Source organism: Drosophila sechellia, chromosome 3R, assembly GCF_004382195.2.
Source record: "Drosophila sechellia strain sech25 chromosome 3R, ASM438219v1, whole genome shotgun sequence".
Classification (NCBI taxonomy): domain Eukaryota; kingdom Metazoa; phylum Arthropoda; class Insecta; order Diptera; family Drosophilidae; genus Drosophila; species Drosophila sechellia.
The window spans coordinates 12,247,068-12,272,877 of record NC_045952.1 but is presented as its reverse complement, the minus strand read 5'-3'; the positions used below and the strand labels follow the sequence as shown (position 1 = coordinate 12,272,877).

Below are 25,810 nucleotides of genomic sequence, written 5' to 3'. Positions count from 1 at the left end.
TATTTATCAAATCGTGCCATTTCCAAGTATCCATAATCCATTGTATGCAAATTTCAGCATGACTCAAGGCAAATTTAATACCTCATTAGGGCATGCCTAAATGAGCCCATATTTGCTAGAAAAGGGATTCATTAGTTAATGTTTAATGTTAATTTTCGTAGGCAATCGACCGTTATCGAGTGCCATAATCTATATATATATTTTTGTCAAACACAATAACACATAATTGAGTCTTTCTGTCGGCTGCATATTATGTTTTATTTGAAAATTTATATATATACATTACAGTAAATAATTTAGTCAGGTAGGTGGAGAAATAAAATGTAAGATTACTTAATTATCGTACAGCAGCACTGCAAACGAAAATGAACGAAAACCGGAACAGAAACGAAGTCCTTGGGTGGCACTTGCTATTGCTATTGCTATGTCGCCTGCTGTACAGCCCGGTAATATCTATCCGCAGTTGTATACAATTCTCGTGAATTATGTATGTTTGCTTTATGTACATCCTAACCACATGGTCAACTATCCTAGGTCCTTGGGCGAATCGGGGTCTTGGCTGACGAACGACTGACTATAAGCCTAACCTGTCCGGAAATGCATCCGGTTGTCCAGATCTCTATCAAGCCAGTGGGTTGACTATTTGCTTGTGCCCGCCGCAGCGGCCTCTTCCTTCCTTTTCTGCTTCTCACGCATTAACTCAGCGTCCCTACGTTATGGGATGGTATATTAATAATATTATATCTTATACATTATCCATTTATATTGTAAATCACTCACCTGGCCTTCCTCTGCTCCACGGTGAGGTTATCGGTTCGCTTTCCCTTGGTCAAATCCGCCTGCTTCTTCTGGTTCTTCTGGCGGGCCAGGTCTCGTTGGTTGCCGCCTATTAAGTTGATGTTATTATAATTGGTTAATACGTGGCAGCTGGTTAGTGGCGCGTGCTAAATGTGATCTATGAGAGGTTAGAGGCGCTCACATGTCCTCTGCCATCGATTTTTGCCTACTCTATATGCGAAAACCCAGGATTACTTTCGGGTTGAAATACTAATTCCCTTATCATATACTAGAGATTACGAATTTGCATGACACTGGAGGTAATCCTAGTTCATTTGTTATTTAGACGAATATGTATGTGGATCTACATGCACATTTTATACATTGTGCAGTATTAACAAAATGGCTTCATGATGCCCCTACTTACGTGTCATTTTTAAGGCTCCTTCTTGGTTCTCGACTCAAAATAGCTACAATTTGGATACACTTCTACTTTTGGGAATAGTAAATTTAAGTTGTTTCAGCGTTGTATTAAATATTCCTGCTGCTTTTCGAGCAGTCGAAGTTGATTTGTTTTTATTGAACGATGTGTCAAAAGTTGAATGACACTAACGCGTTAGATGCGCAAAGGCACTAACGCGTGGTAATCGATGGGCAGCACTGGTGTGCTCAAAATGAGCAGAACTGGTATATTTGCCGGGATTTCGGTTGATATTTAAAATGTAATTTCATTGAAAGTAGATTTAAGCTAATGTGATGTGATTTGTACAATTTTATGCATGCTTACCATGACAAATTTTAAATGAATATAATATCCCACCGTCCGAGATCGACAATTTTCACCAAATGTATAAATATATTTAAATATTTATGGAATTTGAAATTTATTACACTACAGTAGTAATCCAGGCAGCAATTAAAAACTGTACATAGAATCTAATAAAAACACATGTTATTGATTTTAATTAAGGCTATCATCCACTGCCAACTGACCTCGTTTGTTATTGTTACTGACAGCATATCGTTCCTCGAGATCTTCGAAAATGGACCTGCTGCTCATGTCATCGTACTCCTTTCTTACAACCCATATTTCCAACGTGCTCAGCAGCACAAACTTTGTGTGGGCGCTCTTAAAATAACGAATTGTGCAGATTTAAACACCATATTTATTAAAAGTATGCCGATTACCTCCTTGGGGTGATTTCCAGACCAAAGACCTATAGCATTCAGATATGATTTAATCAGCATTCGCCAAACCCAGTACATGTGCATGTCGCCAAGTTTCGGTATTGGTGGCACCGTAACTTGACTAACTAATTTTGCATCTGCGCAGTCCCCCATAATACTGTACTTTACTGATCTGAATAAATTTTGAAAAAACCGAAAAATGGATCTAAAAACCATAAAGACAGAAATATCATTACGTTGTGACTGCCAAAATTTCGAGCTCTAAAGTTTCAGTAGTGCCTAAATTTTAACAACTGTGAAAAATTGGCTTTCAAGAGTTATTAAAAAAATTTTTTAGGGTACCCCTTGAAATCTCTTAGCTAAACTAATAAAAGTTATTCTTTGCATATAAAATTACACATATGAACCACCACAGGCGAAATAAATCATTCACAAACATATTTGTGTAGTTTAATAATTAATCTGCGGATATACAATAACATTAACACTTAAATGCGTGGATGCTTCACTCCAGGACTTCTCAGCGGAGGCTAATACTAGGGCTAGTAGCAGATGCGGATGCGGATAATGGGCGATGGGACGGACGGAGACGGAAATGGATATGGGAGTAGGACTATCTGCGCAGGCAGGGCTCGCAGGTGCCCGGCAGGACGAACGAAGGATGGCACTCCGGGCACTTGGGGTTCTCTCCGAACCACTTGGCGCGCTGCTCGGGGATCTTCAGCTGGAACGAGTTGTAAAGATCGCCGGTGCTGGATCCAGAGCCCCCAGCCGCTGCTCCTGCACCAGGACCATAGCCCGTGCGCCCAATGGTTTCCAGCGGGAAGGCGTACTCCGGAATGAGCAGTTGCTTGCGTAGATGGCTTATATCCGTAGAGCTGGCCACCACATCGGATCGCCGCTGTGCCGGTTCCGACTGCAGTTTCTCCTCCTCTTTGGGCTTAATGGATCTCGAGATGGCCAACCGGTGGCTGGTGCTCGACTGTTGGAGCGGCGAGGTTATCTGGACTGGCTTCTTTTGATGGCTTCCAATATCGTTCAGTCGGGTGTTGAATACATCCTGCTTGCTGGTAACCCCATAGTCTCCAGTGGTTTCCGGATATTCACGTCCATCCACACCAATGGGTGGGTCTAGTTTGGGAGGCTCAAGACCGTTCGAGGGCACCTTCCATTCGTAGTAGATAGGGGGTCCCTGGGTGGTAGCTATATCGTGGGGCACAAAGTCCACGAACGGCGGCAGTAAATCGTTGAAGGGCAACTGTGCCGGGCGCGATGGCGGTGCTGCAGTGCTGGTGGGCGTGGCCAGGCGGAAGCTCTGAGCCGGAGCTGGAGTCCGATTATCGCTACGTGGCGGTACGCCAACCGTCGTAACCGTGGTTGGGTGTGTGGCTGAGGAGAAGGGTACACCGGCCAAGGTCGTTGGTCGACTCAGTGGGCGTGGAGTTGTAGTGCTGACCTCCTTGCGACTTGGAACAGAACTGAAGGGAGCCGCCGTTGATGTGCGCAGTGTGGTGGAGACTGCCGCGTTCTGGGTCTGGGACTCTTCTAGATTGTAGATGGGGTACACGTAGGGTGGCTCATAGATCTTGGACGGCGGCTTGATGAACTTGGTCAGCTTGGTGCTGGACTGTTTCGTTTCACGGACCGGCGACTCCGCCGAGTTGAAGTCTGCCGAGGTGTTGTACCGTGTGCTGTGGCTGGTGCCCAAGTCATCCATATCATGCTCCTGGAAACTTGGTCGCCTGTTGTGCAAGGCCTCCGTCCGCCTGACGGTTACCGGAGGTCTTCGAGTGGTTGTTGTTGTGGTGGTGGCACGAGTTGTGGTTGTTGGTCGGGTGGTGGTGGTCGCTCGAGTGGTTGTGGTGGTGCTAGTGATAATGGGTATCCTGGGCTTGGCTGGTTGGGCACTGGGCAGCTCGATTTGCGGTTCATAGGCCGGTGGTAGAATCGTCCGGCTGGGTGGTGGAATGCGCCAACGCGTCTGCGATATCTGTGGATCCAATTTTCCCGCACCGGCTCCTTTGACGGACTCATCACGTATCTGATTCTGGTTGGAAGTGAACTGCTGCAAGAACACGCCAGTATAAATATTAAAAAACAATATAATTTCCAACTACACTTAAATATAAAACCATCACCTTATATTGGCTTCTAAAGGACTCGCCGGAATAGTCGGGCGCATAAGGACGATCCAGAAGATCGGGTCTTGGAGTGCGCAAGCTGTTTTCCTCGTCGTTTACGAAGGGCTTGTCCCGCTGACCTGTGAAATATATTTTGAGGTCAAATCTCATATGATTCCTTATGATATAATACAAACCAATTAGGAGATTGGCAGCATAGTTGCTTTCCGCCTTGGAGCAGTTCACCATATACCAGTGATCGCAGATTAGCATTCGCTGCTGGAAAAGTGTCGTGTTTGGGCACGTGTAGCTAAACTGGCGACCCAGGCCATCGCACATGTGGTACACCTGGCAGCCCGTCTCCACATCCGCATAATATCCGGCTGGACGTCCGGCGCAGGAGAAGGATGTCTTCTGCATCAGCAGCGAGGCAGGATTCGTTTTTGGGATGGCATTTTGAGCCTGCAGGGAATTGTAATAATCATAATTATTTCAATTAGATAATATTTTTATTTAATTACCACAAAATTTAATTAATTTCTTAATTATACATGTGGTTATAAATACTAAGAATGGAACATAGGGTTCTATTCTTAAGCAAAACATTCTGGTCAGTAAGTCTCAACAGAAACTTCCATTGGCAGCGAGTAATTTTGGATTTCTATTTGGGTTGTCCAGTAGACCTTACACAACCTTTTTTGTTGAGAGATCCATGATTTCATAGATTGTTCGGAATGCTGGGAAAATGTTTTTCACGGACTGGGCGGAAGCTTCTGCACACGTACATAGGTGTAGATCCAGTGGCAGATTTCGATAAGTCATTGGGCTATAATTTGCTACTGTCGACGTGAAATTTTTTCATTATACTTAGACACATCACAGGGAAACAACAACAATTTCCACAAAAACCGACTACAAATAAAGTTGACATTTCACACAGCAGCACAGGTCGACTGATGCAAGAAGCCGTGGCACCATGTGCCAAGTTATGACATCGCGTCAATTCATCACTTTGGGCCAAGTCAGGGCAGCATCCGAATCCAACCTGCGGCCTGGGACCCCAACTCCCAGCCTGAAGCCCAAAATGTACACCTTATGCTTACAGCACTCACATTCCCATTCACATTCACATTCACACATGCTGGGCACGAGTACTCGTTGATATCGATCTTTGTGTCATTTATTTGGCTACTCCGAAAGTCTTGGGACTGCGAAAGCCTCCATTAAAAGTGGCCGATTACAGATTATACTCGGAAGCCTTCTTATCTCCCAAATATATATCATAGATGCGAGTTCCTTTTACTCTGTCAAAGTTTAGTAACTTATGTTTGTTTGTTTATAGTACATAATTATTTAATTAAGCAAGTAAAACGGCAAGGGACTGAAAGTATAAAACCATTATATCTAATTAACAAAGCTATTGGAAATAAGATTTAAGGTCTCTTCATTTAATTTTCATTCCTCGTAATAGGCTATAAAAAACGTTTAGGTAATCGGGTCTTTTAAATACACATACGAAGATCGGTAATTGTATTGTCCCTAAATAAATTGAAGTCAATTTAAGTAGTTGGGTTTGAATGGGTTACTTATAAGGAGAGATGGTCCCCTCATACTTGAAGCTCTTTAAGCCCAATTGATATTTCCCTTAGATGGAAAGCTCAATAGCTCCACAAAGTGCAGGAGTTGAGGGGAACTATCTGGAGGGTAATCATTCCTAATACGACAGGGAATCACTTAAGGAAACCCGATTGTGCAATCCCCTAGACAGGCACAAGGCACAATCCAAGGCCCAGTCAAGATTTCCATTTCACGAGACGGAGCTGTTTGTGTTTCTCATTTCGGGCAATTTGCCATAATTTGAAACGCTCTTCAATTTCATTTCAGGCATATTTACGGGCCGCACTAAAACACACATTCTGCGCCCAGTTGCCCACTCGTCCGTTACATAACAGCCACAACTTCATCCTCGACTTGGGTTTCGTTTTAATTTCTTGTATGCAAATGGCGAAAACAATCAACATACTATTCTCCCTCAGTTTTTGTTTTTGGTTTTTTGTTGTTTGGCTGGCAGTGTGTGTTCCATTTCTGCAAAAGTGTCAGACGAGTTGGAAAAAAGGTCACTTGGTCAGCGGAGTCTTTTGTCTTTGATATACACTCGTATTTGTCTCGAGACCTTTGCTTCTCTGAATCATGTGTATCTTTGCCGGCCTGTGTGTGAATTGTGGATTGGATGCACTCGTACACACATAGAATAAATTAAAAATGAAACAAAGCGTAAAGAGCGCAAAATTACAACATTTTCCGCCGTTGCTCAAAGAAGTGACTTGGGAAGCTCGGAAGATTCGGTGGCAAACACAACGAACATTTGTCGGTGGTGCCTCCACAGGGGATCTTGTGTTGCAGAATGAAAGCCCTCAAATTAAAATCTGGTAAGCGTTAACTTCTAATGAATAATATTATTACTCCCCAGAATGACAGTGTCAAAGATAAAATATTAAACAAATTAATTGACAGTATTTTATGGTAATTTGTACTATGTATTCCATGGCTATGGCACCCCATTGCTTCGCACTTTTCAAGTCGTGTAATTAATTTGTCATCAATCTATTCTATAGGATTTACACATTGTAATCAGATTAACTAGTTAATATACATAAATTTGAATACCTTGATTTAAGTTTTGTAGTCATAATTCATTTCTTTAAAGATTAATTTCAAATGTTTGTTGGGGTACATTTTCTATTTAATTTATGAATAAGAGTTCTTGTTAAAATAGATTTATGTAAGCTCATCAACGAATCGGTCAAAATATTTTAATTAAAACTGGTAACTTGCTTTCTTGACTTGCCTTTTAATTTCCAATTATTAAGATACGATCAAATACTTAGTAATTGTCTTCACATTGTATACAAAAATGTAGTATTTATTGAATAAACGTAATTAGAATTTGATTTAAGAAACTCCAAGTTCGGTTGATATTCAATATTTTAAAATTTGTAAAAGTTTTTGATGGGCAGGCAATAGTAATGGAAAGAATTTCCCAACCACTTTTGATTTACACAACTGAAACTCAATTGAAGGGTCACGCCTTGAATGATAATGATAGTCACAGTCTTAACGGATTAACATTTCTGTGGATGGTTTTATTGTTGAGGGGCAGGTGAGAATTATTGTATATTAAATTTCGCTAAATACACTTCAGGCGAGCTTCATTAGCATTGATTGTACGATATGTTTACGATATTTTAGCTATTAATTATTGCAATCTTCGGAAGGAAGATAATAAGCACCTTCCACGTTGAACAAATACGGCGTTTAAATATTTATACAATTCCGCGATTTGCATTTCAATGCTCTCTCACGTGCACATCGCATTCGCCAACGGAATCTCCGCTGGCATATCTTTCGAATTCCCCGATTGAGCCCGACTAAGGGTATAAGTCGGACTTACCTCACTGGCCAAAAATAAAGATGAGCAGAACAAAGCCAGGGTCAAAAGTCGCCATGGCGTTGGGATAATTTGTGTTTGTGCCAACATTTCGCCGATTGTTCTCTGTGGCTCCGGGGGTTGCTGGGAGGGGAGGGATCTCACGATGGAGGGCTAAAAAACTGAAACTGAAAGTTATTAATATGTTATTGAATGGTCGCTGGTCACAATTGATGGGAAAGTGCAGGCAGGGCATATAAGTTGGCGCTAATTGCCTTACACAATAGCGGCTCGCATCTTAATACCCATTCCTTTCCACCATCCACCCATAGCCATATACATATAATAGTAATGCGTCTTTTGTTGCCAATCTTTGCGTAACCGGGCTCTGTTTACTTTAGTAATAACTTTCCCAAAAATATCTCCTCATAGGTAATCACCTATGAGTGATAACAATGTATCTGCTGGTCGGTTTATTTTTTTTTTTGTCACTACGAAGAGACCATTTGAAAATTTTCTTTGCCTTCAAGCTGTTTGTTCGATTCAACGCTTTCGTAATGAATTGTATGTGTAATTTAAAAAACATTAACTTCTGCAGTTGATGCCGCTTTATTGACTGACAGAATTTGCAACGCTGTCGCTGGCTCTTCCCCCGTTTCTGCCTCGATCTCCACCTACAGTTCAATTGTGCGACCTTGCCACTTGCCACTCCGCTCCTAGCCAAAAAAAAGAAATACAACAACATGTAGTCACACCGATAAAACTGTCAATCGCAGTTGCAAACAAAGCTCCAAAATGGAAACTGCACTTTATGACCGTTTATAGTAACCAAATTGGTCGAAATTGGCTTGTCCAGCAAAGGCTCTTAACTTTATGAATATCCGCTTGGGTCAAGAACGTCTTCCGTAGGTTTATAATGCTGTTCCAAGTATGGTGAACAAGTTTTATGCCTAGAACTAATTTGAGTCTCACTTCGAGACTTGTCTTGCGGTGTAGACACATCTAAAGTTTCCCAAGTCCTTGATTTAATGTTGTTGATATTTATTATCTGCGTCATCACTTGTTTTTGACACAAGTGCAACATAAGAAATACTGATAATGATCAAGTAGAAGCTAGCAGATTGCTGGAAAAAGACTCTGAGGAGGGAATTTGTTATAAAAAGAATTGGATTTTTATGTTGCGCTAATGCGTTCTAACGATCAAAACATTAGGCAATAAACTTTACTTTTTATGCCAGGCTACACATTTTTATGACTTCTTTTTGTTTCACTTTGCATTCACCCACACTGTTTATGTAAAAAATGTGATTTTAATTAAAAACCTACTTAGCTGATTAGAGGAAAGTTTGCATAAATGACTTCTCCATGATTATTTTTAATTGTATTTAAAACCAAAACAAAAGGAATTGTATAGTTTCTTAGTTAACGAAAAAAAAATATATCGATTTCGAAATAAAATAATAATGGGCAATATATCTCGCGATTTAAATGCATCAAATGAACGTCTGACTATAAATAAGGTATTAACATTAATACATTCGCTCCGCCATTTAAACTAACTTTTAAGTATACTTTTGCAATTAAGTTTACGGGTAATTGAAATGTTTTTTTTAGAGGCATAGCCATAATTTGCCCATAACAGGCGTCGTATAATTTATTAGGTTAGCGGGTCTGAGGAACATCATATCGCTGAGCTGCAAAGTTCAATTGCCCAATAAAATCTCATACTTTTCAGCTAACGAGATCATCTGGCTCAATGCTAACCGCAACATTTGTGGCAAGTTGTGGCCAGCAGTCATTCGAGCCAAGTGCGTGTGGCAGCAGCAGCAGCAGCAGTGGCAGCAGGAAAATGGCTAAAAACCAAAAGCGAACAATACTGAACTGGCATCTAGTTTGGCGGTTTTTCCCTGTCTTGACCTTTTTGACAACGGAAAATATTTACCGCTTTATCCTCCTCGGGTTGAACTCGTGATGCTGGTTGCAGTTTTATTTCTTGGTTGCTTTTTTCGCGTTTTTTTTCATCAATTTTTTCTAAGTTGCCTTGTGGCCAGTAAGGCGAAGCCTATTTGACATTTTTGCCAGCCATTTCCATTGAAAGAGCATTGCGAATCTAACTCGAAGATGCTCAAACGGCAAATAATAGCCGAGATGCAGCAACAATTATGCCAATTAGTTGGCATTACAGGTTGATTACGATTACGGCAGGGCCAGACTCAAGATATTTCGCCCAGCCATAGTTGGCATTTTTCTAATTGTTTTCGATTGGACCCCCCGACTGGATGGAGAAGAGGAAGTTATTAAGATGCAAGCACAAGATCTTAGATGTTGGGCTCGAGATGCCGATGTCGAATCCGATGTCGACTCCAACCGATCGGCGGCGGGCTCACCTTCGCCCGCGTCTCCAGTTGACGGAGTATCTTAAATTGTACAAACTAATTGTCGCCGTAGGTGGTGTGCTAAAATATATTCCATATGGTCGCGGACCTCTTCACACATCCGATGCGAGTTGGTGATTCAGTGCGATGTGATCTTTGCAAAGATCAAATGTCAGCAGCACTCGGAGTGCATCAAGCTCAGATTGCTAATGCAATTGCACTGGCTTGGAAACAAAGTCAAGAGCAATCGCACACCGCCAGCAACCGAATTGGTTCGCATAAATTATTTGCTTTGATACTATACAGACATGCCATCAACACTTTAGCACATCATTTCACAGTCCTTTTCGAATGGAGCGCGCCTATAAAACGTATCCAAGTTTGTATCTTGTATCTGAGGGTTCGCAATTCGCCCGGTACAACACAACCGCTTCGTTCGAAGTCGCGTCTTGAACTGAAGACTCCGAGTGCACCCAGCTCGGTTTAAGATTCCCATTAGGCCGCCCGCTACAGACCAGGTCTCCGCTGGAGAAGCGCCAAGCGGAGCTTCGTCATCGGCGCACAGTGGGCGATCCAGACGCCCACATGCGTGAGAGAAAATTCTGTTCATTTGTAAAGAAATCTATGCAAATACTTTCAGATGCGGGCAAATAAGCTTGCCAAATGATGTAAGTTTGGAATTTAGCAGCGGTTGTTAGGTATTAAACCATATTAAAGCATATTATTTATGAGGCTGTATAAGTTGGTTCGTTTGATGCCACTGTGCTAAATCTTCTCGGCCAGTTAACGAAGTTCAATCGGGTTTTTTGAGCCCCTCAGCCAGCGAAGCGTTTGCATTGCAGCTTCATTTTCGGTTTTTCAGTTGTTCAGCTTTTCAGCTAGATTCTCAGTTTCAATTTACCGTTAACAGCTACGTTTTCATTTTCATTGCACGTTATTAGCATTTGCAATGCCACCGTTTAGGGCAACCCTTCACCCACCGGTGTTTATTTGTCTAATTTATTGGAACGTTTACGTTAAAGCCACTTTGCCAGATGGGTGAGGGGGCAAAAGAAGTGGGCTAAATAGAGCAATCGAGCAGGGCTAAAAGAGATCTGCACAAGATTGGGCGCCAAATTGTGAAATCATTTTCCCCATCTCAGATTCGCTCGATTCGGCTGGCTTTTTTGGCGGCATCGTTGTCAGATTTCTGGCGGCTGGGTTTTGTAAGCGAAGATTTCCATTTTCATCTTCGTTTTTCAATTCAAGTCGTTTATTTACTCCTCAAAGCCCTTTTGTCGCGGAAAAGCCAGAAAAACAGACTAGGCGGTTTGGGGCACTGAGGTTTTCATCGCAGTCGTGTGTTGCCCCATTCAGATGCTGGATTTCATTTTCGATGGGCGTTGGGTTTCACCCATCCAATCCCCTTCCTCCTTTCCCCTTCACCTTTCCCACTTTAGCCATTTTCATTTTCGTGATGGAACTGAGAGGAAGCTAAAGTCGAGAGTGTCGGGAGTCAATCGATGGTTTATATTGTAGTTTTTTTTCCTATTTTTTTTTGCTTTAATATTTTCAAAAATAAAGAAAATAACACATACATAAAAACTATTTGTAGACCTTGTAACCTGGAATTTAGTGAGTTATCTCCTGGGTACCTGGGGCTAGTCTAAGTGGATTTGGGGGCACTGGTCCCATCCTGGATCTCCGGCTTTTGCTCCTGGTTCTGCATGTCCAGCGAATGCTGCTGGAAATCGGACAGGATGCGGCTCTCGGGGATGTCCGTCTCCACGCGGCTGCCCACAATGTCTATCTCGCTATCTTTTTTATCAAAAAATATGTCGATGATTATCCGAACGCCTTTGGGAGGAAATATTATTATTTAAAAAAAATAATCTCTAAGCCAAACGTGTAAAGGAATGCAAGTAGTATAAGTTATATATAATTATTTTATAGTTTACCCACCTTGATTAGTGTGTCGAATTGTGGTTTTGCTTTGATAGGACCTTTCTACTGTATTCGGATCAGACGGAAGCTCGTCATTGGCCGATTGGAAGACTACAGACTCCTTGGACACTCGAAGCACACTCTCACTGTAGTTAGATTGACTGATTAGTCAAGGCAGTATAAAAGGCGCGCCCAAACTCTCACTTTTCTTTTTCCTTGTCCTCCGACATGGACATGTTGCAAAGGCTGCTACCGCCCTCTAGATCCGTCCTCTGGGCTTCCTCTGACATGGCGCCAAAGTAAAGGGACTTGGCCATCTCCAGTTCCTGGTTCTTTTGAGTGGCAAAGTTGTAAAGGTTGATCATGTCTCGCACCCGAATGGGCGTGTCCATCCGCTTGCGCTGTCCTGTCTGCGGTGTTTCCGGAGTCTGGATTTCGGATGAGGTCTGGAGCTCCTGGTCCGGATCGGTCTCCACATCCTTGTTGGAGATGTTACTACAGTCGTCCTCAGGGTTGATGGTGTTGGTGTCCATGGTGTTGGTGCTTGAAAGTTTCTAGCTCTCCCTAAACTAAAGTAATTACTACAACTGCCTCGAAAATTTCTAGTTGAGTTCAAGACTTCCGATTTTTCAGTTGTTCGAAAAGTTCTGATAACCTCCCGTGTATGTGGGAAAGTAGTAACTGACTCAAAATTCGTTTTAGACAATGTCACTTGAATATGACCTTTACCTCAAGGAGATATTTTGATCGTGTGTTGTGTGTGTGTGTTTGTAATACATCATGTGGGTTCCTGCCTGCAATTCGTTAGCAATTACAGTAACGAAATGTAAATGTAATTCATCTTCGAGCTGCCGAAGACGAATCGATGGAGGGCGACCTTCAGTGCGGCATTCGAAACCCGAATTCGATCGATCGGATGATTGATCCCACAGAGGGGGCAGTGATTGAGGAAGGTTCGGTGATTAGTGAAATTTGAGCCACACGCTGAATGACAATGGAATTGTCTTAGAGCGGATTTAATGCAAGCTTTTTTACTCATATTTTCCCCATTTTTTCGTGCACCATTGTGTGATTTATTAATATTTTGAAATTGGGTGAGCAATGACTTGCCGATGCCACAGAAGCAGCATTACCGTACCAGCAGTATCATCACTCGGTAGCTAGCCAGCGGACAGCTGGAGGTCCATTTGACACACCATCCCTACCAAAAAAATATCCGATTTTAAGGTCAATCTTAGCGCCAACAACACTCGACCACAGCTGAAGACTCGCAATCAGCGCTGATGGCGCGAGCAAGGTTTGCGGCAAAAAAATGCAAAAGCTCTTATTTAAATTGTAAATAACGGGAGCCAAATCAAACCATTTTCTATGCTGACAAAACAAAAACAAGTCATTGATGAGTTTTATTGTCACGTGTAGTTAATAAAAGCATGTACTCCGCGGTATTTCTAATAATCATCATTCAAAGCTATGGTTAAATTAAAAATCATAATTATTTTTATTTATTTAAAATTAAGTATACTGGATCTACTTAAATTGAAATTCCAAAAGCTTTGTTCCTTCGTTCACTGAACTAAATTGAGTAATAAATCACAATGAATTAAAGTTCTCAAAACTATACTTTGCTCACAACTAAATTATTAACACAACAATTTTAATAACAACTAAAGTTTCGCAGCGCAGAGGTTTGCAAGACATTGTGACTAACGACTACTTGATGAGATGATAATGCATTGTAGAGCCGCCAAAAATTAATTCGAAGTCGGGGTGGGAGTTCTGGGTACCCGTGATCGACATTCTTTGACTTTTAATTCTTACATATCACGAACTTGGAATTCTATTCTCAGCTGCCCTGCTCTGCTCGTTTGTGCAATTAGCCGCGATGTCAAAGGGGTTCACTCCAGTCATGGCAAAAAGAACAGTGAGAAGGTGTGGGACCCACAGCAGAATTTACACACCAAAATACGTATGTACATAGGTGTGTCATCATCATCATCTCGGGCTGTGATTCCATTGAAGGTCGGTGAGCCTCTATAGCGGCTACAAACATTTGTATCTGCCATTTATGCTCACTGAATCTTCTCTGCCTCTGTCTCTCTCTCTCTCTCTCTCTCTCTCTCTCTCTCTCTCTCTCTCTCTCTCTTTCTGTCTCTGTTTGACTTAAAAACCCCCTGCTTTCCACCCACTCGGGGACTACACATGTTTAATTGCCAAATTGGTGCAATTCCACATAATTCATGCCAATAGTCGGAGTCGTTACTCAGGTGGTTCTCCTCTCGTAGAGCTGATTATTTGACAAGGTCCCCGGTTTTTGGTTCCAGTGAAGAGCTTAACGACTGAGCAAATAAAGGCAGCCCGTGGGGGCAGATTCACACGTTTATTAAAAGTTTGTTCGTCGTGCTGCGAATTGAAATCGAAAGTGAAGCAGCTTAGCGCACATAATTGATAACGGGCGAGTCATATGGAAATTATTGCGTATACGCACAAGTTCAACGTGCAAAGTGCTAAGAGGAAAGGTAAACATCTGTGCCCCAAACGACCAAAGAAGTAACTCGAATGATAGCCGCATCCGGTGGTCACAAGCAAAATGGAAAACTCGTCGACTAGCTGCTAGTTGCTACAAATTTGTCAAGCCAACAATGCAGCAAGGCCAGCGGAGTTCGCAGAGTCTACTGAGCGATGATGATCACGTTCGCGTCCGGCGTGCGGTCAGCTCTGCCATATCATTGACCTTAAGTGACGAGTATCAAGAGCAATGAATAAGCCAAGATTATCACCTTTGGCAGCATTTTATTGCACTTACACAGGCAGCCGCCAAATCGGATTTGAAGTTCAATTGCAGGCATTTCTGATGCTCGATGGTCCAGCTTCCTCGACTCCACTCTCCAATTCGATCTCCATCTCGATATGCGACGGACCTACCAAGACGCCCATGGCACAATGTACAGCACGACAATTAAAGGTCATGCTCCAGCAGTGCAAGCAGCATCGGCAGCACAAAGATGAAACAAAAAGAGAAAAAATTAAAAAAACGTTAAGTAAATCAAAGTAAACAAAAGGCGCACTTTGTTAATTGTTGAATTTATTTCTATTTCGGTTCGAGTTTCTTTTTCTGCTTTGGCTGCAATCTATTAAAGAATGATCTCAAAAGATGCGTCAATCGAAAGACTCAACACACGAACTGGCCACCAAACAGTAAAATGACCGTAACGACCATGGTTAACAAGCAGTATATTTGAATAGTCATATACCCTAACTTAGGGGGATGGCGGACTTGGGTCGGCTATTTTTGAAATCATATTGACACTTTGGGCGCCTCTTCAAATTTCCCAAGCAGAGCATGAGCATCGGCAATTTGTTGGCCAACTGCCATTCACTTGCTGCCTCGACTTCTGTGAGGGTAGGGGTTGTTCTGAAATGCCAAAAAGGTAGCATACACATCCATTGTTTCCCATTGCGGCTGGTAAACTACATAAGCGCGACCTTCACTTGGCAATGGCGGAGGAGCAGCTCCAAGCCTCAGGTTGCCCGGAGGGCACACAAGAAAGACAAGTCAAGTGCTCGGCAGCCTCTTCAACAATGAAGCCATCAGATCGACAAATATCTTCAATGTGAATTTGGTTCAACGGTTCAATTGTATCGCACATAGGAACTGGTGTGAGTGATTAATTGGTTTGCTTTCGAGGCCCAAAACACACACTGGATATGTTTGGTCTTGGGATAATGCGAATGAGTATGGCTGCAGAATAATTCATTTAATATCGAGCGTAAACAACGCAGCCCACATCGGATTGCTTGGTATTCAAGTCGAGTTTGGGGCGCTCCCGCTTCGCCGGATGATTATGCCTTTGTACTTCTTATTTAGTCTTTAAATCTGCGCCCAGCATCTGTTGAATGCTTTCCATTATCCATATTGCCAGGAAAATATGATTGTTAGGTGTCAATCATAACTTTTGTGTGTCGCGTGTGTGTGCCACGTTGTCGTCGTCAATTAAAGGCAGTAAATCCTCCAATTAAGTTTGGAGATGGTAATGGCTTGCGGTTGAATGGCAATTGCTCCATGGAAAATGGTGATTTACTATTGTTGCGCCTTGGAAAACCAAGTGCTTACAGATCGGGTTGACGTCAGACATCTAACTACTAAACGGATTATATTGTATGAGGCCCTATTTTACGTAACCGATTACCAATTATTGAAAGCTTCAAACAATTAGTGAAAGTTTGCATCAATTCCTGATGGTAGTCATTTTCACTGGACTCAAAAACCCGCTATGCATTTTATCTTGCTTTATATATATAATTTCAGTTTTTTTAAATGCAAATAAAAAAGAAGACGAATTTACTAGGATTTACTTTTATAAAATAAAAATGCTGCAACAGGAATCAAAATTGTATAGTATATTATAGACTTCGATTCAACGTTATTTCTGTTACCAGACATTCGTGGCATATTTTTGGGGCTACTTCATACATGCCATATTTGTGGCATACTCATGGGCAAAATGGGCAAAAGAATCGGTTGTACCTTTAAGGTACCTAAAAATGGTTACGAGCTACATGACAACTGGTTTTGATCAAGGACTTTGAATTAAAAGACCATTAAGTAATTCGATTATTTTCTAGATTTATTTCGATCTGATTGTTTTGGATAGGCGCGCTTTACGTGCACTCGGGATTCTTTTATAAATTTATAATTGAGATTTTAATAAATGTTTCGTTTATTAGCTGACAGATTATCTACAATTTAAATATATATTTTCGAATACATAATCATTCATCAATGCTTAAGCTGTAATGTTGGATAGCTCATACATTGCTGGTTACCAATAGTCGGTAGTACAGACTACCTACAGTAATGCCTGCCGAATTGCAAAATATTTATACCATCAAAGGGTATCTCATGATATTTTTTTAGTTTATAAGTAAATGTTTTTATGCGGGCGACTAGAAATTTCAAGAAAACTTTAAACATACAATACAATATATGTATGCGGGTATATCCGCTTACGGATTAATTTAGTTACTTGCTAAACGATAGGAATCATGAAAATTACTTTATCTTGCATTACTCGTTACGTCTAAAGTTCAATTAAATATGGATACAAGCATCTGTTATTCACTTAAATGCTACTTAAGCACTCTTAATCGCAACTGTTTAGGCATTTATTTCTCACTCCGATCACGAGTGTAACTAAAATGTAACTAAAGTTTGGCGCTACAAACCGAAGCCAATTGGATGGATCGTATTATGCTAAAACGATAAGTATAAGTTAGAGAAATCTTTGGTTGTAACTACAACTGAAATTGAATGTCCATGCTAACCGCCATCTACCCATGATTGCCTGGGATCAACGGGGATTGGCTTCGTAACTTTGTGCTGATTAAGGTTGCAGTACCCATACCCGATTCCCTGGAAGATTGGATACGGCTATTACGGCTGTTTTGGATTTGTTGATGGGCAAACCTAGTTTCACATACAATACAATGTATCTATAAATTATCACAGTAAAATAAATAGAAATTATTTCTGCTGCGGCTGCTGCAGTTTTCTGAGAATCAACCAAGGAGTGGGTGGACGAATGGCGTGCGCTGGCTATATCCATTCGTTGCTGGTTCAGATTATGGAAGATACGATAGTCATAGTCCACATTTTGGCAAAACTGTTGAACGGTTCCCTTCCCCGCCTCCTCTCTCCACATTCACTGGTTCAGCAGCGTGTTGGTCACTTCGGAGAAGGAGAGCAGCGGACTGCCGTCGGCATATGCGCCTCCGGCCGTGGGCGGGGCATAAGCCAGCGCGGTGTGCGCCGTAATGTTCGCCGGATAGAGCAGCTGATGATGCGGATGATGCTGCGAGTGGTGATGTTGCTGCTGGTAAAGTGCATGTTGCTGCTGTTGCAGCGACTGTTGCTGCTGCAGGTGTTGCAGGGACTGTTGCTGCTTGGACGACTTGCGGCCAATGCCGCTGACGCCTCCACCCACCTCCTCGGCGCAAATCACCAGAGGAGCGGACACAATGGCCAATTGCTGGTATGGAATATCCGATGCTCCTCCTGATGAAGCCGATCCATTTAGCAGGCTGCTGACCGCCGGCAAGGCCGTGGGCGAGCGGCACAATGCGACTGGCGGCGGCGGCGGCGGTGATCCTGATCCAACTCCCACCAGCTGATGGTGCAGCGGGTAGCCAGCGAGCGATTGCTGCTGCTGCTGCGACTGTTGCTGATGATGGGTGGTGAGAATGATCTAGGGAGGATCGTTATGGTTAGTAGTCAGGCGAGAGAGCACACTTGGGTGCACTGAAGTGGGTTTCTATTGGTTTCAGAAGAAGGTGAGTGGTTGTGGGTGAGTACAGAGAGTGCGGGTGCTTCATTACTGGTGCAATCTATTCGTCTTCTAGCGGTGGCCGTGGTGCAGGTGATGCGACTGGGCCGGAACATGGCCACCGCCGCCAGCTGACGGATGGTGTGGGTGCGGATGCGGATGATGGTACGTGAAGTACTGCGAGTACTGCGTGTAGGAGGCGGGCGTCCATACCTCGCTGCTGTGCTGATGCGCCGTCTCATGGTGATGGTGATGATGGTGGTGATGATGCGAGTGCGGATGCGGGTGGGCGTGATGGTGTTGTTGCTGCTGCTGCTGCTGTTGTTGGTGGCAACTGGATGGGTGCACCGCCTGCTGATCTGTGCCCGTGCTAGTGAGTGAGCTGCTGGGAGCGCTAACATTGGAACCAACTCCTCGCTGCGATTGCTGGAGCTGTTGCTGTTGCTGCTGCTGCGGAGAGGTTGTGTGCGAAGATGCGGAGTATAGGCCGGAGTCATCATGCTGCATCTGGTAGCTCTCCGGCGTACTGGCACTTCCCGACTTGCCCGGCAGATCCTTTGTTCCGTTCCACTTGGCAGCCGTTGCAGGTTCAAGATCGTTGTTGTTATTATTGGCGCTTGCGTAGCCCAATCCGTTGGCCAGATGAGTGGATCGCTGTGGTGAAGCAGGGTTTCCGGCTCCACTTCGTCCGCCATGAAGACTATTTAGCGGTACCCCACTCGAGTGCGTGGTGCCCCACATCAGCACTGTTTGACGCTCGTAGGGATCTTGTCCCGCTGCTGCTGCCGCCGTTGTTCCGGCCAACTCAACTTTGGGCGTAACGCTTCCGACTCCGTTGGGCGTGGCTCCGCCCACAGGTGATGGCCCGTCCGAGGAGCAAGATATCACCTCCATCACCTGGGGTGAAGATTTCGGCGTCTTTAGAGGAATTTGCTGTAAGAGGAAGTCGAATTAGTCAATGGTTGCAGCTTCGTACTCCGATGCAAAGTTAATGCTATCTTTAAAGTTTTTATCGGTTATGGTAATGTTACTGACTTTTCGTACCTGTGGCGTAGATGTTGGACTTCCATAGCCGCTGCTGTAGCCACTGTAGTACTTGCCAGTCTCTTGCCACTTTTCGTCCGCTTTGGAGGCAATGGCGTATCCGTCGTAAGAAAGAAATCCATTAGCAACGTAAGCTGAGGCTGGAGCGCCGGAGTGCGGATAATCCGTGTAGTAGCCACCGACGGCGCCCTGCAGCCGGTACTGATGGAAGAGGTTCTCGCTGACTGGGTAGAAGGCGTTGGCCGGCATAGAGCTGCCCATGTAGAGATTGTCTGCGGCACTGGCATACGGCGAGGTTGTGTACATTGGATTTAGGTTGGAGTAGGCCGCGGCCACTGCAGCTGCCGGATCGGGCAAGTACTCCACGGCTACAGCCGGAGCAGGGGACCCCACCTGACCACCAAGTGGTGAGGTTTGCTGCGTCTGCGGTTGGTTCTGCTGCTGCTGCAGCTTGCGTTTGCTGCGACAAGTGGAGAGGAAGTCGCGCAACTGCGTCTTGTAGCGGCGATTTGGACGCGTTGGCGTCACCGGCGGCGGCAGGGCGTGGGCCGTGGGGGAGGTGCTGGGTGGCACTACCAGCTGGTCAGCCTCGGAGAAGTAGGTGGACGCCAGTCCCGTGTCCAGGTAGCTAACCTTGAAGTCCATGGTGCGCTTGCCCAGCAGATCATGGCCCTCCTCGTCCATCAGCTGGCGGTGCGTACAGATCACAAAGTCCGGCTTGGAGTTCTTGTAGACCAGACGCGAGCTCGTCTGCAGCCACTGCCACTCGCCATCCTTCTTTTGGTAACGGTAGGCGATCATGCCAGAGGCACCCGTTTTCAGGACTATAGAAAATCAGAAAACAGAAGTTTACTTTATATTCAACTGACTTGCTGAACTGTATACTTACGCTCCTGATGGGCGCTGGCCACATAGGCGAGGTCATCGTAGTGCACCAGATCGTAGCCGCCCATGTTGACCAACTCGGCGTCCGCGTAGCCCAGGATGTGCTTGCCGCGCTGGTCCATTGATACCAGGGAGAAGTCCAGCTTGTGCTTGGACTTGAACATGTTCTCCTTGTGCGGAATTTCCAGCAGGCTGGGCGGCCCGAAGGGCGTACAGTAGGCGAAGAGGGCCAGCGGTGGCTCCTCCGTCTTGCGGTTCTGGCCATGCAGGACCTTGATGCGGCCACGGATGTCCAGGCGCAGGAAGCCGCTTGTGTTGTCCAGTAGGCAGCGGAAGCGGACGGTGAAGCTGCGCTCCAGGTATAGCGCCTTGTCCGGCGCCAGGGTCTCCGCCAGCTGCATGCTGGACATGTCGGCGGGCAGGAAACTGTTCCACAGCAGCTGGCGCTGCAGCTCCTCGCGGTCCTCCGAGTGCACCAGTTCGTACACCGACTGGTGGACGATGTCCGACTGTGGAGTATTGATATATATATTGGTCAGGGGTCAGTCACCTGGGGATTCTTATTGATTCAGCTCTCGCTCTCACGCCGCTTCTCGCATCTCATGCGCTCTCTTATTCGCCCGGGGTTTTTGGGGCGTATAAATCAAAATGCGCGCAAATTGAAAATGCGCCCCATGTTGGCCACAAATTGAGACATAAATTCTGCACGCGCCAGGAGCAGGAAGGTTCGCCTGACGGGGGCTACAAGGGATTCTCCCCGTCCCTCCCATTCGGCTGCCTTTTTTTTCTGCGAACACCAGGAAAGCAAACAAACCCAACTGATTTTCTCGAACGTTAAGCCGGGCTACGCTTTTAATTGAGCTGCCAAACGGGGCGTGGCATGTGCCGCTTTACACATTTACAACTAAATTCAATGGAAAATAAAAACAAAATGAAAAAAAAGAAAGAGAAAACAAACTCGGGCGGATGCTAACTACAATTTCAATTTCCATTCGACAATAAAGTAGGCAAAAAACTACAATGAAGGTGTACCCCAAACATGCTGCCGAAGGAGCCCGAATTCAAATCGGATTGCCCGCATCGGAATCAATCTGGCCACGCCCCGCTACTGCAGCTGCGGCTTCAAGGGGAGATTCCCAGCGATTGCGCAATCTGATTTTAATTTACGATCTGTCGGTCCCGCGAATCGATTCAGGTCCGTACCCTCTGAGAATGGCCAGCGCAGACAACTTGGCCGAGGACCAAAGCCTCAATTGAAGCTCTGGATTTGGGTCAGACGGACCGACAATCAGGTTACCTAACTCCTTTTCAATTTATCTCTTTACATGAACTTGTTTTGTTTGTTCTTTTTCTGCTCTGATTTTAAGAGAATCATAATATGTTTAGGTGAAATTTACCATTAAACTAATACAACACATTTGGTTAATGATATCTATTTTTGTCCCGCTGGTGATTCTGGGCCAAAGTGTTTTCCTTTTCTCGGACCGCTTCCGCAATTCAAAGATTGACCCAAAAAACAGACGGACAGGGGTCTGTATGAAAACCGTCGGCAATTAAAATCAATCAAATAAAAAAAAAAAAAGGGGGCGAGAGAGAGCGGATAGGATAGTCTGAGGGGCTAGAGGCTGGTGGCACTTACCTGATGAAAACCCAAATAGCTCTCGATGCTGTGCGTGGCAAAGAAGACTTCGCCTTCGCATGTCAGTATCATTAGAAATCCATTTAGGGCCTGCAAAGAAATTCAAAGAGAAATGTTTGACGGGTCAAAATTAAATCAAAACTATGAATATGAATTAAATATATGTTTTCTTCTTTTTGGTCGATTTACGGTGTGCCACTCAGACAAGTGGATAGATACAAGAATCAAAGCTAGATGAATGAATCTTGGAGATGATATGTGATGGGTTGGCAAAGGTGTAATTACAGTAGCTGCCACGGCTCGTCATATTTGGTGAATGAAATGTTATTGATCGAGGCAGCCGAAGGCACTTTGATACACTGAAAGCAAACTACATTCAAGCTAGAGCGGAATTTTATATAAGTTCTTCCTAATAAATACTAAAAAATGTGTGAAAGATCAGAAATTAGCATTTTAAATAAAATAAAGTAAACATAATAGTTACAGCAGACTGACCAATCTCTTATTTATAATCCTTGTCTTTAAGGATAGTGTTACAATATTATTCTCAGCGTTCTTCCATTGACCCGTACATGGCCCGCCCCTTTGAATGAACTCTGTTTTGACCACATCAGGAGCTGCTTGAATGGGAGCCACGATGTCGGCGCTTAGTTGCGGCCAAAGTGTAATCAGTGCCTAAGCGGCTTATTTCATCCCAGCCACATGTATGTGTATGCCCAGTCCCGATCCCAGTCGGATCTGGAGTTCCACATCAAACACAACCAGGAAATGGCTTGCAATTAAATCAATGAGTTTCAACTGAACCGAGAGAAAGAGATGGAGTAAGAGGGCGGGGAGGGGATGGCGGTGGATTTTGGAGTAATTGCAGGTTTCCATTCCAGTACCCTGCCCTCCAAATCCCCAGATGAGCCATTGTCATTATCTATTCGGATATGCGCCTTCAAGACTTCGCGCTGCTAACAAGAAAATGAAATGTGAAGTAAAAAAGCAGCACAAAAATCATGCAAAAGTTTTTAATACGACGCTTCATTGTTTTGTTTGTTATTTGGCGCATTATTGTTTTTGATTGCATTTTAAAGTCGGATTTTATGAACTGCTAATGGCGGCGACGCATGCGATTCTCGGCCGATCTCGACTGGAACTAACCGTTATTTAGACGGCCCAATCCGTCCGAGCAACGTGTGAAGTGAAAATGAGAAGGAAAACTGAAACTGAACCACCACTGGCCGCTCGAAAAGACAAATTTGCCAATGCTCCATTAGTGCCTCCGTGGCGGTGCGGTCGAAATTAATATAACCGAACTGAAAAAAAAAAACAACAGCACCGCACATACAACAAATACGGCGCGTAATTAATACGGGCGTATTTAAATATCAATTTGCAGCCACCATATCGAGCTCCAGCGAAAGGAAGCGGTCCCCCCATTTTGAGTCGGAGAAAAATGTGCGCGATTGCTGCTAATTACAGAGCAGCAGCAGCAGCAGGCGCAGGATTGACCGCAGAGGAGCCGAGGGATCTTGGAATCTGGAACCTGGAATCTGGCCGAAGATCGGGCCTAACAGCGGGTAGCCAAGCCACTTCTTGCGAGAGTTGGCATTAGCCGACATAAATGCTAAGTGGCGTCATCATTTAAAACGCATCAACAGCCCGCAAGGATGTGATGCTGCCATGGCATAACATACATATAGATGCAGCATGGATTGTCATCAGGCCACGCGGACTGGTCCGGGCATCAATAATCGTCATAAAGATCTCCAACGGTAGCCAGTCAGCGAACAGATATGGATTCAGAGAGGTTACTAAGACTACGGATACTCTATAGCCATGTGTGGATTGCATATCATCTTTATCAAAGTCCATATTCATATTTTTTAGCTTTTCGCTCGGTTAAGAGATATTTCAGACCGTTTTTTAACGCATAGATACCCTATAAAGAACTATATATTCTATAAAATTTAAGTGTCCTATTAAGAAAGTGTATCTGAAATATTATATATGAGTCCTGCTAACGGGTTGTTGTTTTCTTTTTGTACACTGTTTTTTTTTTGTGCTCATCTCTTTTCATTTCTTGCGGCATTTTACCTTTTTATACGGCCAAGAAAGATTTCTCCCCACAGTCTAATTGTTTCTGCGCCCCATCCCTTTCCCACCTGACGGCGCATCGAGGCCTCTCTGTTGCTCCCGCAGCTACAATTTAGACAAGCTCGTCTGCGGCGTCTTCTAATTCGATTTTAATAATACCCGCCCGTCTTTATAGTGGGGGATCCGGAGTATAGAGGCTGTGAGCGGGCATATGGTCATGTGTGTGTGTGTGGGCAAATCTGGCATTTCTGTTGTGAGATTTGATAAGTTGGCAGCGATTATTCTATCATTTCCTAGCCAGATGCAGGAAAGACTTTTGAAGGGCGGGGTTTTTTATTCGGAGGGGAGGCGCCTTTCTAGTTTGGCCAATTTGCCCAAGCTTGTCTAGATAATTACTTAATAAAGCCCACCCCCAGCGATAGAGGCAAACCCCCGCCAAGTGCCTTGCCAGTTAATATCTTCGGCGAATCTGCCGCCAAACAGTGTTGCATGGAAAGTTTAGTGTTCATATCATGTTTGCAAGCAAAGTGTTGAAAGTGTTTTACTTTCAGTGAAAACGGAAGACAATTAAATGTTGCGCCAGTGTGTATGTGTGTGTGTGAGTGCTAGCCCTCAACTAAGCTGCGTGACAAAATGCCATTTTCTAATGATAATATGTGACCCATAATAAACAGGAATAGCAAAAGCTGCAGCAAAAAGTAAAACTTCGCGGGCAACAGGTAACAAATACCCGAGGTATTAAAACTAAATATGCACACCTCACAACGGCCCCCTTTTTGGCCAAAAGGACTCTCTCGCTGTGAGACAGACTAAAAATATGCACGGAAATGCACAATTGTGCAGTTTTGAGCTCGACAATTAGCTGCAGCCAGGAAAAGGGTGGTGCAGTCGAGTGCTTTTCTTTTTTTTTTGGCTTGCATTCAAATTCGCCGCTCGCTCGCGGGCCACCCTGCGTATACGTAATGCGGGTGAACACGAAACTGCAACGTGCATTGCCCCACTTGTGCCGCATGCATACATATGTATATGTGGTGCATACCGCGCACTCGGGCGGGTGGTTACTTTGGTGGACTTTGACATTGAATTGTGTGTGTGGAGTGCAGCCGAAAAAAGCGGCATGTGCGATAAAAAAGGAGGTTGTTGCCGCTGCAAGTGCATGTTGCACAATTGCGTGTGTCTGTCTGGGCGGAGTGATGGTTGGTGGAGTGCTGCAGTGGTGCTATGGGGGTCAGGGGGCAGTGTCAGCTGTGGCAGCACCACTCGCCCGGTGGCCGCCTGCTCCAATGCCCGGTGAGCTATGTGCGCATTAAATTAAACTGTCATGACTGTGACAAGTGCATATGTTGGCGCCTCGGACAGTGCAACAAACAAATACACACCGAGGCGGCACACATGCACTTTTAATTCAGCAAAAACATGCAACTGCCCCAAGGCGGCGACTATGGAGTGCAGCGGCTAACGGGGGGGAGGAGTGTGCTGTGCGACAATTTAATTGGAGTATTTTGGCACATAAACTTGAAATGCATAATTTTTTATGTGTGCTCCACTTCGGTGCAGCTGTTGCACTTCAACATGATAACTACTAATTAATTGTACTGAAATCGTAAATCAAAAATTATTCGTATTGTGTTTGCATACATGGTCGTGAAAATGCTCGAATTAATTTAATGAATTGGCTATTACTTTGTTGATTGAATGCGCCGTGTAAACAATTTCGGTTTAATTTAAGACATAACAATGGTCTATTTCTATTCCAATTTAGATATATAAGTAGGTATGCCTTCAGTAATTGATTATTATTCTATTTGACTAATTTTAATGGGGCCTTCAAAACATTTCACTTCATTAAATTGATCTGCTTTCCCGGTTAGTGCATGACCAATTTTCAATTAGTTTAATCAATTCCAGAACTTATTAATTGCAGACAATTACAAATGACAGAATATTAGTGAAGGAAGTGGATTTTCCCAGACCTTCACCACCGACATTCGCCCAGTATTTATCAATGGAAACTCTCTCGGCTAACCAGA

At 44.0% G+C, this 25,810-nt stretch overlaps 5 protein-coding genes across 14 annotated transcripts in view; all 5 read right to left on the bottom strand.

The window, feature by feature from the left end:
- Positions 1–226: 226 nt before the first annotated feature.
- On the bottom strand, positions 227–1,376 carry LOC6616896 (putative SERF-like protein). The gene is made up of 3 exons (XM_002041194.2): positions 1,205–1,376; positions 781–886; positions 227–709 (listed from the first exon to the last, which is right to left on the bottom strand). Exons 1-3 carry the CDS (start codon positions 1,209–1,211, stop codon positions 640–642), a joined length of 183 nt encoding a protein of 60 aa, XP_002041230.1. The 5' UTR covers positions 1,212–1,376; the 3' UTR covers positions 227–639.
- A 266-nt stretch (positions 1,377–1,642) lies between these two features.
- On the bottom strand, positions 1,643–2,230 carry LOC6616895. The gene is made up of 3 exons (XM_002041193.2): positions 1,966–2,230; positions 1,771–1,906; positions 1,643–1,713 (listed from the first exon to the last, which is right to left on the bottom strand). Exons 1-3 carry the CDS (start codon positions 2,179–2,181, stop codon positions 1,694–1,696), a joined length of 372 nt encoding a protein of 123 aa, XP_002041229.2. The 5' UTR covers positions 2,182–2,230; the 3' UTR covers positions 1,643–1,693.
- A 156-nt stretch (positions 2,231–2,386) lies between these two features.
- Positions 2,387–10,333, bottom strand: LOC6616894 (mucin-5AC). 4 transcript variants are annotated; one of them, XM_032722129.1, is made up of 5 exons: positions 9,900–10,333; positions 7,537–7,700; positions 4,283–4,547; positions 4,104–4,225; positions 2,387–4,027 (listed from the first exon to the last, which is right to left on the bottom strand). In XM_032722129.1, the coding sequence occupies exons 2-5, from the start codon at positions 7,621–7,623 to the stop codon at positions 2,579–2,581; spliced, it is 1,923 nt and encodes a 640-aa protein (XP_032578020.1). In that variant the 5' UTR covers positions 7,624–7,700; positions 9,900–10,333; the 3' UTR covers positions 2,387–2,578. The 4 variants fall into 4 exon arrangements, with proteins under 4 accessions (XP_032578020.1, XP_002041228.2, XP_032578018.1 ...); XM_032722127.1 differs by having other exon boundaries at positions 2,579–4,030; XM_032722128.1 differs by having other exon boundaries at positions 2,579–4,030; positions 7,537–7,694.
- A 1,109-nt stretch (positions 10,334–11,442) lies between these two features.
- On the bottom strand, positions 11,443–12,529 carry LOC6616893. The gene is made up of 3 exons (XM_002041191.2): positions 12,015–12,529; positions 11,829–11,956; positions 11,443–11,723 (listed from the first exon to the last, which is right to left on the bottom strand). Exons 1-3 carry the CDS (start codon positions 12,341–12,343, stop codon positions 11,533–11,535), a joined length of 648 nt encoding a protein of 215 aa, XP_002041227.1. The 5' UTR covers positions 12,344–12,529; the 3' UTR covers positions 11,443–11,532.
- Positions 12,530–16,417: 3,888 nt separating this feature from the next.
- Positions 16,418–25,810, bottom strand: part of LOC6616892 (single-minded homolog 1) — a 29,291-nt gene continuing 19,898 nt past the window's right edge. For 3 of the 7 annotated variants that reach the window (XM_032721382.1, XM_032721383.1, XM_032721381.1), the window contains exons 5-9: positions 21,699–21,788; positions 20,064–20,568; positions 19,166–19,998; positions 18,344–19,063; positions 16,418–18,052 (exon numbers count right to left, since the gene is read on the bottom strand). In XM_032721382.1, the coding sequence (XP_032577273.1) occupies positions 17,510–18,052; positions 18,344–19,063; positions 19,166–19,998; positions 20,064–20,568; positions 21,699–21,788 (2,691 nt within the window). In that variant the 3' untranslated portion in view covers positions 16,418–17,509. Of the gene's footprint in view, positions 18,053–18,181; positions 19,064–19,165; positions 19,999–20,063; positions 20,569–21,698; positions 21,789–25,810 lie in introns of those variants that run through there. The other 4 variants (XM_032721385.1, XM_032721386.1, XM_032721384.1 and 1 more) reach the window with 4 other exon arrangements.